General features: G+C 34.5%; 1 protein-coding gene across 4 annotated transcripts in view; it reads left to right on the top strand.

Annotated features, from left to right (window-relative positions):
- The window catches only part of PSPC1 (paraspeckle component 1), a 58286-nt gene that overhangs the window by 13648 nt on the left and 27525 nt on the right, over positions 1-17113 (top strand). For 3 of the 4 annotated variants that reach the window (XR_008203522.1, XR_008203523.1, XM_052671319.1), the window contains exon 7: positions 16753-16810. The exons of the other annotated variant lie outside the window; for it this stretch is intronic. Coding sequence is in view for 1 of the 3 variants with exons in the window: in XM_052671319.1 (XP_052527279.1) it covers positions 16753-16810 (58 nt within the window). In the remaining 2 variants the exon portion in view is untranslated. The remainder of the gene's footprint in view (positions 1-16752; positions 16811-17113) is intronic. 4 annotated transcript variants of the gene reach the window in all.

Genomic DNA, 17113 nt, shown 5'->3' with positions numbered 1-17113 from the left:
GGGAACAGCAAAATGGAGATATCAGAGGAATCAGCTTCCTAAATTTTCAGGATGATCTCTTTTGGTCATGGTTATGGTTTCTACCAACCAGAACAGTGAAGTGAGCACAAAACAGTTAAGTGCTTTAATTTTATGTAGTAAAATACTGCTAAAATAGATTTTAGTGGGAAAGCAGTAAGTAATGCACATAGTGATCCTCTGTACAGGTTCAACTTGATGCATAAAATGGAAACGAATTGCTGGTTTCTCAGCTGCTTTCTGATTTGTGCTTTGTGGAAGTAATGTTTATTTTACATGCTATGCAATACCTCTGCCTGTAGAACACTCTGAAGAGTGTGCTGAATATGTTCTGAGACCTCCCAAGAGAAGATAAAACAGGAATCTTTTATTTTTCCTGTTGGATTTAGGATTCTTAGTAAAGATAGAGAGGAAGCAAAGTAGTTCCTTTGTGATGTTACCAACTGCTGTCAGTTGATTTTGCTGATTGTTTGAGAAACTCGCAGCTGGAAATAGGTGGTAATTTATTTCCCTGCGTGCTCTCACTGTAAGAAAAACTGTGTTTAAGCATACGTTTTTGGGGGGATGATGATCTAGAACTGAAAACTTAAAATATCCTTTAGTGCATTCCTGTTACTAAACTGGTAAGTCATATTTTGCAAAACAGGATGTAGCAATCATCTGATGTAATCTAGAAGTGATACTGAAGTGATTCTGACTTCTCTAGAGCCAAGTATGTAATTTCATTTCATGTTACTATCATAACATCTTTTGGGGGCAGTTCGACTTTGTGATTGTGTAAGTTATGTGTCAAAGTAATCCCATGGCTGAGCTACAAGATCCCTGTTGCTCACTGCTGAGAGCTGCAGGAAAGAGATGGCAGCAGCTTCCTTCAGTTCCTTTTGCTGTTGGATAGCAGTGTTTTCCCTGCAGCTCAAGATGGAGGGAGTGCTGGATAATGCTGGTCACAGCAGCCTCTATTTAATTGCTTTTTTGCAGCTCTTTGAGGTAAGGTTACTTAGTCTATGAGCTTGAATTGCTTGCCATCCTCATACTGTTCTGCATATTTAAATTTGGAAGCTCTTCAGAAGCTCTTCAGATTGTGGGCTAGACATAGGAAAATGTCATAGCGTAAGGAAGAAAGAGGAATAGTTCAGGTGGAAAGCATTTCAATCACTGTAATTTATGTGATTTTACACACTGAAATTTTGTGGGAAAAAGAGTTGGAAGGAATTTCTAGAGTGTGTGGAGCTCTCCTACTGAGTTTCGTTTGTGGGGATTTTATTCATTCATCTGGAATAACATACGGTGTGAGATTATATAGATGTAGTTGTGCAGTGAGAAGCCTGCCAAAAGAGATACAGGTCGACTGAAGGAATATGAAGCATAGCCATCTTCTTTTTATATCATGTGAACTCAAAGTGATGTATACAATAATTAATCAGTTTTCCCTTGTTTTGAGGAGTGTTACAGTCATGTGATGACTACTTTGCCTCCAGTTTTAATTCTTCCTCTTTAAGGGCATTGGGAGTGATTTATTGCTTACTTACTTTAACACCTTTCTAATAAGGGCAGCTATGAAACGAAGCATGACATATCATTTCACAAGCATTTGTTACAACATGTCTTTAGATCTGTGTTGAGGTTGTGATGTATGAATGGAGGTTTGAAAAAGCCTTTGCATTTTGGAGCCAATAAGAATTATAAATCTTATCTGGAGGTAGCAAAATGATGCATCTTCTACTCTATTTAATAGAACTTATACAGCTGAAGTTTTTTTGATTTATTCTTAATTTGTTTATTGTAAACAGAGACCATGTGGTAGTTTCATCTAGTCCTAGATTACCATTGTGCATATGTTGAAAAAAGCTAATTTCAGTTTTGAGAGTATAAAGTTGCTTCTTTGTTAGCACAACATCTTACAGAACTGGGGTGTAGTTTTTAATCATATCTGGTCTTGATGAACTCTTTTGACTTAAATTATGTAACACGTTGAAGTCTTCTGCCTACCGTGTACTTAGAAGGCAACCGATAATTTTCTAATGCTTGTTTTTGTTTCTTAAAAGCCTTGAAAAGTAAGCTTCCTTCACTTATATCCTATTCCTTATTACTGTTCAGTGTAAAAGGAGGACATAAATGGTAAGTGCGATGGCAACCGGAGTTGGAACTTGTCATACAAGCTGCTGTATCAGGCTTTCCTGTTTAAAGCTTCTTTCTGTGTCTTTATCCTAACTTGTTAAACTTTTATTTTTCAGTGTGACCTCTTTTAAAAATTTATTGTAATGGAACTTCATGCAATTAGCAGTTTGGTTTAGTTACAGTTGGTAAATGTTTTCTGTATGAGCGTTGTCACTGCTGTAGCATTCATGGTGTTGTTGTATGTATATAAAAAAATCTGATTGCATTGACTGCTAATCCAGTGGGCTTCCTAGTGGTGTCCAGACAATTTATCAAACTAGTTGTGCAGTCTATAGTAGGTAAGCTGTTATTTACATTTCCACATCATTTAGAGTTTTCTACCTTGCTACATAAAGGATGTTTAGTTGAAATCTGCTATTATACCTGACCATATTTATGCATTCTAATAAATGATACGATATCTTTTTCCTATAATTTTTATTTTGCGTATGTCTTTTCTCCTGAAAGGAGAGCTTGGAGATAGTGATTATAAATAAACAGTGTTTTTCAGCAGCACAAATATACTTTAAATAAAAAATATTTATTCTATTTCTAAGTGCTTTTAATATATTATTTGCTGTGCAGTGGTTAGTATCCAATTGTGAATGGCTTATGCAGATACACATTTTTTCTGAATTGGTCTTTTTGCTAAATAATTTCTAAATAATTGCTAGGGAGTATTTTTTTTTAACTGCTGTCATTGATGTAGAAGAGTGAGAAGAGAATAATTTACGTCTTGTGTATTGAAATAGTTCTCAAGTGTTTACAAAAGAGCCCCGAATTTGTGGAAATACTGTTCTTTTTTGTGGAACACATGTTTATTTGCAAAATGATATTGTGAAATGTTATAAGGTAGATATTGTACTTAATGAAACAGTAGCTACAGTATTGTCCTTCAGCAGCTCTTCTTACTGATGGTTTAAAGATAGAACTGAGATTTTTAGATGCCTCTCTCCTCTTTTCCCATTCCTGAATGGGGACCTTCCCCTTTTCAAGTGTAGCTTCACAAATAAGGAATTGTTTTTTGACAAACAGTTTCAACTTCTGAAAGCTTACTGCTCCTTTTGTGGGAGACTTTTTATTCATACCTAATTTTTTACACTTCTTATTTTTGTAAATGAACTCTAAGTTTCCTGTCCTTTTATTTTCTTAGACAAAAGCTCCACTGCTGAGTATGTAGCGTTAATAGCAGAATGAAGTGGCAGGCACTCGAGCAGTGGAGGTTGCTTCAACAGTGCAGATATAATGGATTTGAAAGGTGTAACACAGTGGAGGGTTAAAAAAAAAAAAAAAAAAAAGCCATCAGAAAAGAACATGTCAGAACAACAGCAAAGTTTGTAGTTTGAGGAATGCCGGAAAGGTGGTTAATGCAATTTGATGTCTTTGTCCTAAGAACTCTCTCCCTTTAGAGCAGTTTTTAAATGAAGCTTCCTCCTCGCTCCTATCAACTATTTCAAACCTGCTGTGGTGTATCTGAGGAATGGCTCGTTTCTACATTCCCATACAACTTAAGTGATAGATTTCTTTGAGAGAAGAATGTTAATTGGATTTTCTTACACCTCTGTAATTCAGCAGTCTGTTTTTGGACATCTAGACTCTGCAGTGAACAGAACTGAACAGATTTTGTTCCACCTTCTAATCCATTACCAAAGCACCAGTTAGACAAGAAGTTTGCATTCACACTGTATGCAGAATTCTTTCTTACCTTGTTCAGGAGAAAACGAAGTTAAGGCAGTTTTCCAGTAATAAATTCATTAACAAAAATTTCCAGAGATACATCTTATTCCATAAATTGCTTTGGTATTTTGGAGGTTTAATTAGCGTTAGTTCTGTGACCATTTTTAGCGTGATTCATAATTGACATTCTAAATTGATGTGCATCTAGGAGGTGATTTTTCAGTAATGGAGCAAATTATCATTGGAATGTTAGATTTTATTCGCAATTCCATATTTCAGTATGTGCAAACTATTAATATTTTAGATACATTATCTTTTTTCCCTATGTTAAGCTTTATTATGAATATCTAACACTGTAAAATTTGGATCTTCTACCTGGTGCAGTAATGCTTGCACAGAATGTTTAGAACATACTAATATTTACCTCCTGTAAACTTGTAGAAAGAACAAGAGACCATTCAGAAGTCATTTTTGTTCATTAATGTGCTATATCAAATACGCATAGATCTCCAGTACAGATTTACTTGTAGGCATTCCTGAGCTTGTTCTCATCTACAGTTACTGATACAGATCTTTGTCCCTGGTGTGTTGTTGTTTTTTTTTTTTTTTTTTTTTTTAGGTTGTTTCTGTTTATGAATTAATTTTCAGTAAGAACTGATGGACCAGGAAACTTAAAAGAACATTTTTCTGCAGATGGTTTTTATACAATGGCAAACGGCCATCAGCCTTTGTCAGTCATAGTTTTTCATGAGGCCTTAGAGGAAACAGATGCTTTTTTTTTTTTTTTTTTTTTTAATTATTAATGGAAAGAGTTCAGCTGCCATCTAGTGCTTGTTTATAAAATACTCAACTTGCTTGCTTAGTTTCTCCTTGCTTAATGGATTTTGCAGGTGCAATTTAAAAAGCTCCATTAGAAAGCAAATCTGAGGCTTATAGTCCATATATTTAATGTAGTTTATGAAACTTATTACTGCTCACAAGTTTTAATAAATCTACCTAACAGAGTTCCACAAATACTGCTAACTATCTAACAAAGTTCCACAAATTTTCTGCCTTCTGACATACAAGAACGAAGCATTTGTAGAATAGAAAAAAAATCTCGTATTAATGTAATTGTTTTGTTAAATGCTATACATATTTAAGAGACTAAAATTAACATTTGCCTTAATCATTTTCGTTTTCTTTTCCTCAGCTACTGGACTTAAGTTTAACTTGGAGTTTTTTACATGTGTTTATCCAGACTAAGAAGAGATAACGTTCAGTTTCAGTTGTCTACTCAGTACCTATTTTGGACTTGCATCCACTTGTGTGAATCCTGAGATCCTACTTGAATTGAAACTTGCAGCCAAATAAGTTCCTGTACTTAGCTAAATTTATCTTTATTCAAAGGGTCTGCATTGAAGGAAGAACAAAACACCTAAAGAGTGATAAGTGAGTCCATAGAATTCTAGAGGAACTGCTGGATGTGAGGAGAACTTATTTACACTCCTAGTTTCTCTCTCTTGGGATGCAGTGCCTTTTTTCTCAGTGCGAGCAGTAAGACCTGACCTTCTGCTTAGCCTCTGTTTTGCTTCAGTAGCTGGCAGAATGGAAGACTTCGACAGTGATAACACAGTGCACTGCAACCTAGAAAGGAGCTTGTTTCAGTGAGGCTACCTCTCCATTCATATCAAGCTGAACACTGCTTAATATTCTAAAGTACTTTTTTTTTTAATGAGCCTTAGACAAGTCTAATTGCTGCAGTGTAGGCATCGAGCAGATTTACCTCATTAATTAATGCTTGTTTTGGATGACTAATTCTTCTGTGAACAATACAAAATACAAGTAATATTTTTATTTTCTGTCATATTTTTCTTAAGGTTCCACTACATCTTTCCAGAGATCTGCTGGTATTCTTAGGTACATTGATGTTTTTATTAGTGGTTTTTTTTTTTTTTTTTTTTTTTTTTTTTTTTTTTTTGAAAACACCAGATATGTGCATCTTCAACTGGCAAGTTTAATTAATTTTTTGATTAGTAGAAACTCACTTAGGTAGTTTTGAACGGATCAATTATTTTCTTTACGATTTCTCATTAAATAAGTTTTTCTCAAACATGATTTCTGCAGCAGCTACTGACTTGTTAACTTAGCTTTACTGTTGAGTAATATGGAAGAATATTTGTATTAGTTTAGTTGTGTACAAGACAGGAAGTATGCTGCTTTCCTAATGGTGCTGAAGGCAGTTCTCTTGATAGTTACACTTGTGGCAGGTTAGCTCTTGTTACTTCTAAATATATTCTTGCCCAGGATCTGGCAAGGATAGTCTAAGGTCAAAATTATGTTGCTGGTTCTCTTCTGCATATGTGTTAGAGCTTTTGTGGTCTTTTTTTCACTTGGTTTCGCTTGGTGTGTTTGTTCCCCCCCACGCCCGTGTTCTGAATTACTAAGCATCTATTTATCCTCATGGAAACTTGTATATTCTATTAAAAAAAAACTGTCTGTTTTCTTCTTTGTTCTTATTACGTTGGGATTCCCATTGTCTCTTTTCAACTTTGTGTTCTGTATTGCATATAAACGTAATAGTTGTTTAAATATCTGTTGATGAAGGCAGACACTGTAATTCTCGAGTTACTGTATATATACTTGAGTCAGGAAACTTAACTACAAAGTAGTGCTTTTATAAACCATTCAGATTTGTTCAAATGATCAGTTTCTTAAAGTTCTTAATGAAAGTTCTAGAGCTGTTTAGTTCCATATATATTGAGTTCTTTATTCGGAACTCTGTTTAATCAAATTATTAGTGTACCTCATCTTCCTCCTATTTCAGAGTAAATGGCTTCCAGGTTGTATTAAAATGTTCACTGGGAAGCTTTGCAGAGATATGGGGCCTGATGTTGTGCCAGGATGCTTTTTTTGTTTGTTTTGGATGCATTAAGTGCTGTTTGTGGACTGGTCAGAACGTTCCTGATGAACTCTTAAATAGTGAACGATCCTGCCTGTTAAGAGCATTATAACATGACATAACATATGTAACATTATTTATAAAGGTAGTTCATGTGTTTATTGAAAGTTTTTCGTATAATGTTGAGGAGAACACGCTTTGGTCCTGGATTAAAACATCCACTTTCAGCGTTTGTTTTGTAAATGCTTGTGCGTAGTAATCACCTGTTGCCTCTAAACAGCTACTGAATGGCATCAGCAATTGGACTTTTAGTTACAGTTCAGTTGATAAATACCATATTTACTAAGGGGAGAAAAAATAGAAATACAGAACTCAAAAAAGAATCTTTCTCAGGAAGATCACTGTGGCTGTAATTAGTGCTGTTGTAAAAGTTACTTCAAGGTGATTTTGCAATGTTTTATTTGACATTCAAATTCAAAAACTTATGTTTTTACATAAATATGCACTTCATGATACAGCTATATTCTTGGCTGGTTAATTTGTCTTCTAAGTAATTATTGACCACTTTCACTTAATCTCATAATTAATCTTGTAATTGTAATTCTTGAGAATTGTAATTTTGAGTCATTCAAAAACATTTTGAGACATTCACTGTGATAATTTGCGTAGGGTTTTTAGATGTTCAGTAACAACTGAAATGTAGCATCGTCTTAGAACACAATTTTCAGTTAAATGTTTAGTTTATTTCTACATGATGGTACAGTTAATCTGGACTGGGCTACTGGTTAGACAGCCCTTTAACTCTCCATCTGCCAGGATGAATTGTGGAGTACTTAAGTAGAACTTGCTCTGTGAAAGTAAGGTTTGTTTCCATGGATGTGTCCTAATCTATGTTGATATTTACCTACTCTCGTGCAATTTCTTTTGTTAAAATAACGATATAAGGCCAACCATATATAAAATTATCTAATGTGCCCTGACTATATTGTGAAGTGGTCTAGAATTAGATGTGGATGTTGGCGGCACTGCCTGTGGCTCAGTGGTTGGAGCTTGATGATCCTTGAGGTGCCTTCCAACCCATTCTATGATTCTGTGATTACTCATAGCATTTGTGAACTGGGACGTGTGGTAAATATTACTTTATGTTTTACAGGTAAGTGAGCAAGTAAGTGCCTTAAATTGTTTATAAATGAAAAAAAAAAAAAAAAGGATAATGTTCAGAAGTTGAAATGTATTTCTTGTATTCATTTCATTATCATTTAAAAAATGAAGATACTAGAAATAGGAGTGTATTTAGATACCAGTTCAATGGATCCAAAGTGGTTCATAACTCCTCTGGATCCGAGTTAATTGGCAGAATGTTGTACTGAGGAAGTTACAGTCAAGAGTTAATATATGGATATATGCCTTTTGCGTAGAGGATTTGCAAAGCTGTTAGTGGTTACATTCTTTACACATGTTTGTCTTATGAAAACTATTTCTAGATTTTACACTTAATTATTGGAGAAGCACAAGTTTACCTTCCTTGTGAGCGTTAGTTGTTGGATCAAGGACAAGTTCTGACAGAACACTTCTGTTCCTGTTGCTCTCAAATTGTTCCCAGTGATGGCATCTGAAAAAAGTCTGTCTTGCGGTTGTGCCTCCTGTGCTTTATTGGCATAACTACAGACAGTAAAGGGGCTTGGTAAGCTTTTCCTTTAGTGGAATAGCTGGAGATGATGGTGATTGACTGAAGCGCATAATTAAGTGGATTTTATTCCTAGTCATTCTGGATTATACGTTGTTTGTTTGTTTGCCATGTTTTGCCATTTGTTTATATCATTTTGTCTGCTGAGTAACATTTTCTACAGGTTTTGAAAAAGTGAGGAACTACAGTTAACATGCCTTTTTTTTCTGTGTTGTTGAGTATGCAGTGTTTTGTTGTATAACAAAGAGTGGTGAATGTGGTGGGAATGTGGGAAAGAACTATACATCATTGCACTGTTTTTAAACATAACAATAGCATGCAGAGAAGCAGCAAATAACTGTAAGATGAGCAGAAAAGACCTGAGTATGGACCGTTTCTGAATTTTGGGCATATAATACATCAGTCTGAAGGTATGAACGAAGTTCCAGTAGCTTAGGTGATAAAATATTGTAACAAAAAAAACACAAAATTTTCAATGAACATGTGTTTATATTAGTGCTTTTATTCATATTATTGTTTTTTTTTGCTAATTATAGCATTCCTCAAGATCAGTATGTAAGGTCACTAGATAAAGATGCTGGAAAATTATCTGCTATAGGAATGCAGACAACTTCTTTAATAGTAATGACCAGATTTTAATACTAAACATGGGTGAATGTCTTTGATCAGAATTGGAATCTGAATTATCAGTTGTCTTCACAGTAATTCAGAATTATCTCTTCATAAATGTCTTGAATAAAAACAAAGACTTTTTGCTACCTTTTCTGTCTCAGAGGATGCCTTAAAAAAAAAAAAAAAAAACAAAAAACAGCAGTGGTTATTCATGTTTTTTCTACATTGCAGTTTGTTTCTACTTCATTTGCCTTATTCCATGTAGTTCAGCACAGTGGTTATTTTCTGCTTCTCTTGACAGCAGTGAGAAAATTTCTCCTACCTTTCCACAATTGCAAATATTTTGGTTTGTTTTCCTAATCTATTTTTTAACTTTTTTCCTCAAACTTTTTTTTTTTAAAATCAGATTTTTGACATTATTTAAACTAAAACTGGCAGTTACTCTACTGCACACACATTCCACTCTATGGTATTGGATGTTTTCAGCTGCTTTCTTGAAAGTTGCTTTCTTGAAAGAACCTCAGCTCTTAACGTTGCCTTCTTCCATCAGTATTTTTTCTACAAGTTTTCCTTTCACTAACTGTGAAATATTAGCTGAAAAACACACTCCTAGTTTGGAAACCGTAGTGTGCAAAATGGAAATTGATGAGTAGTGGAGTGTTTGGGAGTTCTTGGTTGTGGTTAAAAAAAAAAAAAAAAATACTGATTTTTGTCATGGTATTTTCATCCATATTTTATAAAATGTGTTTTATTTTTAATTTTGATTAAGCGAATGCTCATGTTCTGCAAGATGTCACAGGTTTACTCTCTTAGAGATGGAATTAACTAGAAAATTTTGGATTTAAAAAGAATCAAATGAGAGAATGAGAGAGACACCTGAAATGTAAGTAAAATCTAGAAGATAAAATATTTGCTCTTCTGCATTATAAGTAAAAGAACAACAGAAAAAAATATTGGCTAATGTGTAATAACAGTAAGTATTAATATGATTGGGTGTGCTTTAGGTTAGATTGTGAGGTAAATCTTACAAGTCATTTTGAAACTAGTCTTAGAATTGCTTGCAGCAAATAAATTTGAGATTTGATAGAATGTGATGAAAATACACAAGAAAGCAGTATTAATGCTTAACAGATAATAAGACTGATGTTACTGATGTGATGTTAGTCACTAATAAGACTGTTGCTGTAGGTGACAATCTTCGAGTGTTAATGTGAAAAATGAGATTGTCAGAATAGTGTTTAGTAGAATTGTTATAGGATTTCTCATTGTTCCTTGGTGCTTACACATTTGAGGGAATCATTAAATGAATCATTAAGGTTGGAGAAGACTTCTAAGACCATGTAGTCCAACCATCTACCCATCACCACCATGCCCACTAACTGTTATATCAGTATTGAACACATTCAGTAGATAAATTGACAGTATAATTTGCATTGTACAGCTAGTCAAAGACTATCAATTTAAAAAAAATTACTAAAATCATATAGTTATATAATTACTGAATTATTAAGGTTGGAAGAAAGCTCTTAAGATCATCCTGTCCGACTATCAACTCATCACCACCATGCCCAATAAACTATGTCCTTCAGTGCCTCATCTACTCATTTCTTCAACTTCTTGGCCAAGATATTGACTCCTCCACCTTCCTAGGTAACACATTCTGATACATAACTACTCCTGCAGAGGAGAAATTTTTCTTAATATCCAAACTGAAGCTCGTGTAGCGCAGCTGGAGGTTGTTTCATCCAGTTGCTGTTATCTGGAGGAGAGGCCAACCCACAACCTCGTTTCACAGAGTTGAGGAAAGCAGTAAGGTCTCCCTGAGCTTGTTTTCCAGACTAAACAATCCCAGCTCCCTCAGCTGCTCCCATAAGCCTTGTGCTCCACCAGTTGGATTTAGCTCCATTCACCACTGCTCTCTGGGCCCAGCTGTCCAGCGAGGTCTTTACCTGGTGAAGACTGTGACTATCAAATTCATGGGCTACCAGCTTCTCCAGGAGAATACTGTGGGTGACAGGATCAAAAGCTTTGCTGAAGTCTAGATTGGTTACATTCACAGCCTTTCCTCATCTAAATGGTGGAAGGATTAGTTGATGGCTGTTTCCTCTGTATTAAATAGTGGTTTATTTCAGGGAACTCCTAAATATAATTATTTAAGGAGTGAGTTGTCCCCTAAATGCCTTGATAAAGTGGAGGATAGTGCAATTAAACTGTTTTATTTTCTGGAGCTGGCAGTGTAGACCTGACTTAAACATCACTCAGCAGTGTATATTGAAATTAGAGTCAGATTCTACATTGAATCTAGCTGTAGGCGAATGACTTAGCAAAACAAAGCACACTGGGAGGGTCAGAGTTATTCAACACTGTGTGCTCTGCCAAAAAATACCAAACATTGCCTGCTTTGGTAAGTAGAAACTAAGCAAAGTGAAGACCTTAACTTGCTACTCAGATAAAGGAAGACTTTAAATTGTCTCCCATCTTGTAAAGATCAGAAATAACTGGTATTAAATTAAGATGAATTTACAATAATGTAACTTCTTTAAAACAGTTTCTTATGAGTCTGTAGTAGAGGTGTGTGATCTCTCCCTCCTGCCATTTCTGTCTACAGTCGATCAGCCTGCACCAACGTGTGCTAAATGATAGTAGCACTTAGTTCACTAGTGCCTAGTAAGTTCTGTGATAAAGTGCTGTCCTCTTTGCTTGTTTATTCTGTATGAAATGGTTATGTTAAGACTGATGATATGATGCTGTCTTGCATGTTTAGTAGTAAATCTAGTATTCAGTACATCTGACTAATGTTTAGATGGGAAGTGATTTTAAAATGTTGCTTAAAATGTGTGTTTCTTAGAGAACAGTTTCATCTTAAATAGCAGTAAATATTTTTGACTTCAAGTACTTTTTTATTCTGTGGTGTTCAGGTGCTGAGAACTGTCTGCAGTGAACTGAGTGTGCCGGACTAATCATGCGTCTTTTTTTCATAAGGGAAATGTGTTTTTTTTTTTTTTTTTGTGAACAGCCAAATAATAATTTTTGCTTTAATTAGGAATATTTTTCCAACATTTGCACATATTTCATGTAATTTTTTTTACTTTTTTTTTTTTTTTCTGACATGATTCTTTAATCATTTAGCTTAGTGAGTCATTTCAGTCAACTTGTCATTACTTAAATCACTGAGGAAGAAACTACCTGTTCTAGGCTTGATGCAGTGTTGTGGTTTGTTTTTTTTTTTTTTTTTGCAGTGACCCAGTCCAATTTGTAACTTATGAAACCTGATTTTATTAAACCATTCACGTATAATGTATGTTTTAAGGCTACATTTACTTTATCTAGTTTAATGCATTTGTATGCATAATTTTACATAATGTAAGGGATCTTTTTAAAACTTTCCTGAGTGGGAGCTGTCATTCACAGAATTATTGTTTGGGCTGAACAAGATCCTTGGAGGAATGAGTAGCTCTGGATTTAACATTGGTCAGGAGTATAAGAAGATCTTGCATTTTGAAATAAAACTGGTATTTTCATGTGACAGAATAAAGGGAAATATTTTGTAATATTATAACTTTCAGAATCTTATGTGTAGGTTTTGATGGAGAAAATCTAAGAGGGAAAGGCTGTCAGAATAGGTTAGGCAGAAGGCTTTTCTTCAGCTCTTCACTGGCAGCGTAACTTCTAGTGAGTTGAAAATTGGAAACACTGGATTGAAATGGTAGAATATTGTGAGGGGAACAGTTTGTAGTCAGAAGTATCCCATGTACTCTTATTTTTGAGTGCCTAATCAGTGATGTTAACTGCTTAAGTAGTCTCTATTTAAAATATAGATGGCTTTGTATAAATGATCTTGTGTGAGGATGGAGGAAGATTACACCAAAATTACTTGGGCTTCCTGTAGAGACCAATGGAATTTTTTTTTAAAAACTGAAAGAAAAAGATACTTTTGAAGAAAGTAATGATTTACACTGAGGCTGAGAAATGTCTTATCCAATTTGTCTACTGTAAAGTCTATAAGGGAGTTGAGTTCATTGAAAACAGATAAATATGAACATTTGCGTGAGTCATATTTTATTTTATATGTAGAACTCGGTTAACTGTTAATATTTCTTAATGCTCAAACTTGAGTTGATGGGGAATTTTTTTATAAGGTATTGTTTTGTTGCTGTGTCCTGTTGCTTTGGTGACTATTCTGTAGCTGAAAGGTGAGTAGTGGTATGTGAATTGTGAAGCTTCTGGCCACTGATACTTGAAGAAAACAGTATGATCTACTTTCTTGATATTTATGTTGGTGTATATCTGGTATGGTCTCCTCTGTCTCTTCTGAACTATCTGTTCAGAACTGTTAATTTCATGGTTTCATAGAGTGCTTAAGAACATACTAATATCTTTTAAAAACCTGAAAATTATCTTGGCAATTTTCTATATGCTTAAGACTACTATCAGTGGAGATGAGGGTGCAAGAACATGGTATGTGATAACGATACAGTGCTTGAGAAATACTGATTGTAGTATTTGAAGAAGGGGGAACCTGTACTGTACTATAAACACAATATATATGCAATTTGAAAACACTGTTAATTTTTTTTGTATATTTGATTTCTACAGCTAACATTAGAAGGAGTTGAAAATGTGAGGAAATAAAATTTTTAATGCTTGCACCTGGAGTGATTAGCAGGCATAGTGCTATTGCTAGTTGTCATCATAGGTTTTTCTGAAAGCAAAATGTTTGGATAAATCAGGCCCTTTAGATTTATTTGTGTTAGTGAGTTGTGAAATATCTTATGAAAGTCATTCAACAGGATTGGAAGTCTTCTGACTTGTAGGAAGAATTGTAAATTGAAAATAGGATATTATTCATTGTTTGCATCCTTTCTTTTTTTGAAAAAGGAGCTTCTCAAATTGTTGTTCATTACTACTCAACTGTTGCCTTAGAGATTTTTTTTTTTTGTCTCCCCTGTAACTGCATGTCATCATTTTTTCTTGTTCTCTTGCAGTTTAAGTTGTTTTTTCCAGGTACCAACTGACTTCGGAGCTTCTTAACAACTTGCCTGTGTATTTCACTAGCAAAAATCCTCTTGCTGCTGAATTTTACCTCCCTCTAATAGATGGTTAGGGGTGGCTTCAGGGAGGGCCTGAAGCAGGCTGTTGCTCAACAGGACAGTGGGTAGTCACATAGTGAGGAAGAGAAGCCCTTAAAAGGCAACCTCATTACCACTGTGTTCAACAGAATCAGCCAGCAGTGATTCAGCTGCTCTATCAGAACTGTCTGCTGATATTCTTTTCTTTGTTTCAAATAAATGATGTGGGATAGTCAGTCAGATTTACCTGTACTCTTTTTTCATACTTGCATAGTAAAAATCTGTTGGTTCACAATTTTTGTGGGGTTGGACTGTATCTGGACTCCTTTGAGTAAAAGCTGTGGTAAATTAAGTAGAAGTTTTTATATTTAATATGTCAAGCATTTAATCACTTTCATGATATACACTGTCAGTTAACGCTGAGTATCTCTTGATAGGGGATTTACTTTAACTGTTTTAAATTTGTGTTAGCTGTATAATTCATGTCCCCATTACGAAAACACACAAGAATGCCACAAATTGTAAGCATAAAACAATAGGAATAATATTTCTTTGAAGTACATAGATCAGATAGAGATTCGAAGTTCATGGGTCTGAAGTCTACACCAGAAATGTTTTTATATAGTAGAAATTCATTGCTAAAGCTGCAAAATGATAATTAACTTTATTGTAAACATTAGCAAGAGACTTAAATACAAAACAAAATGAAATATGGGTATCAGTCCTACCCTTCCTTCCTCTTCTCTTATACTGACTGTTAACTAAAGACTTGTACAATTTAAAGCTGAGAAAAAACAGTAGTTTATTGGGTTGAAGTGTAGTGTGTATTATGTAGTTTGCCCTCTGTCTTTCTCAGGAAAAAAAACCTGCTTATTTCTAGGAAGCAGTAATTTTGTAGCTCTGTACTTGAAAGTTCTCATGTAATTGCCTTTGTATTTGGCTCTGCGTTGTATGACACATTTCAAATTACAAGTAAGCAAAAAAACCCTTGCAGCTTGCAAAGGCATCGCTCCTGATTTGATACTGCAAGAGTTGGAAGCCTCCCAAATTAGATTACATGCAGTAATTCAAAATGCTGTGCATTTGTAGCTGTTTATAGTTTTTAAAACTACGAAGAAGCAAAGTTTTTATTCATAAGGAGACATCTGGGCATGCATTTATGGCATGCCTGGTCTGATTCACAGAAACCTTAGCCATGATACCTACTATGCTGGGTGAGGGATTGATAGGATGGAATATGCTGCTTTGTTTCTCAGAGCTGAGGTTTAGTAGTAGGCTCTTATCAACAAGATTGTATGCTCATTTTGCAACTACATACATTGATCCAAATTGAACAGATGATGATATATTAAAATGTTGATTAACGTTACTCTGAAAGATGTGACAAAATAGTTGCATGTTCTTCTATAACAGAAATGTAATGTGGGTTCTAGAGTCAGAAGAAATCTTGCTCATCAACCAGTCTTTTGTAGCAGGGCCTGGAAACCTGGCTTTATCTTTTAGTTACAAGGCCTTATTTTCTTCATGACCACTCAAAGTCTTATCCCTTTCAAAATTGTCATTTTATATTAAAAATGCTATCATGAATGCATTTTGAAATCACAAATATTCAGTTAAAAATGGCTTTTAACATGCTGGCTTAATCGCTTAAGATAATAAAGTTATTTACAGAGTGTCTAAACTTGTAAATCCTAAGAGGAATGATGTTCAGAATCAGGTAAATTTTTTGTATTTATTCTCAAGATGCATGTATATTCACTTGAGGGCAGAATATATTTTAATGTTTCTTCCAGAACATTCATGAGAATGTATTTCTTTGGTGTAAGTTTATTGTTTTTCATGAACTGTGAATTTCCTTCTTCGTCTTTTTGATATGAATTGTGATACCAGCATCTCTTGCAATCTGTGATAGGTGAACTTTTTCTCGAAGTAATGATTTTTGCATGTTGTTTCACAGCAGGACATGGTCCATGATCAGTAGTGTCAGAACTTCTTAGATGTTGGATGGCTGAGCATCAATTGAATCAGAATCAATTTCACTTATTTCTCTGTTTAGTTTAAATGCATGTTATACTGTTTACGTTAATACTACATTTCTGTATTAGTTTCTGAACTGAGGCAAAAAAGTTGTACCATCGCTTAGTTAAGTCAAAACTATTTGAGCAAAGTAGGATTGGCAGGTTGAATTTGCTTACCATAATGTAACACATCAGACCTTGGTTTCCACTAAAGCAGTTGGTTTAAGCTGTAAAGACAGATTTAATTGTATTATTGAACAGTGGCCTTTAGGCAACAATGTAATGGGACCTTCGTTGGCAGTTTGTATCGCTACTTAATGAGGAACATCAACTGAAGTTGGAGTCATTTGCAGTTGATTATTTAACTTTTTGGGAGCTGAAGATTGCATTTAATAAGAGAAACTTGTTTTATAAGACTAAAGGTTAAATATCACAATTATTCTGTATTGTGAAGTTGAATTTCTACATTTGATTTTATACAAGTAGAGGAATATATTTAACTTTATCCCATGTACATTTTCATAATTAATGGAAACCGTAAAACCGTGACATTTTTCATTTTTATTGAATAAATGGGAATGTTTTCAATTCTAATAATGATAGGTTGATCATGAAAATTATGTTTACTTACAGAGAGAACAGGAAATGAGAATGGGTGATATGGGTCCTCGTGGAGCAATTAACATGGGAGGTAGGGATCTGAAGGAAAAAGGCTTCTGTAATGTAAAATCTTTTTCTTTGGGACTGTACATGTTACTCAAGTGTAATTCATTAGGGGCAACTACTGGTAAAATGGAGTAAACAGTATTGGGAAATAGGAAACAAAAAATTGATTTCCTTACAAACAGCTTTTTTATTTCCAGTTGATGTGTTTTAAATACCCCTGGGACAAAAAAGCTGTGTGCAAGGTGAGAGAAACTAAGAGGCAAGGAAAGATAATACTCTAGAAATTATGCAATGCAAGACAGGAATTGTCTGTTTCAAAAGTGTTCGG

This window comes from Tympanuchus pallidicinctus, unplaced genomic scaffold, assembly GCF_026119805.1.
Source record: "Tympanuchus pallidicinctus isolate F22 unplaced genomic scaffold, pur_lepc_1.0 scaffold11, whole genome shotgun sequence".
NCBI classification, from domain to species: Eukaryota; Metazoa; Chordata; class Aves; order Galliformes; family Phasianidae; genus Tympanuchus; species Tympanuchus pallidicinctus.
The sequence above is the reverse complement of the archived record's forward strand: the minus strand, read 5'-3'. Positions and strand labels throughout refer to the sequence as shown.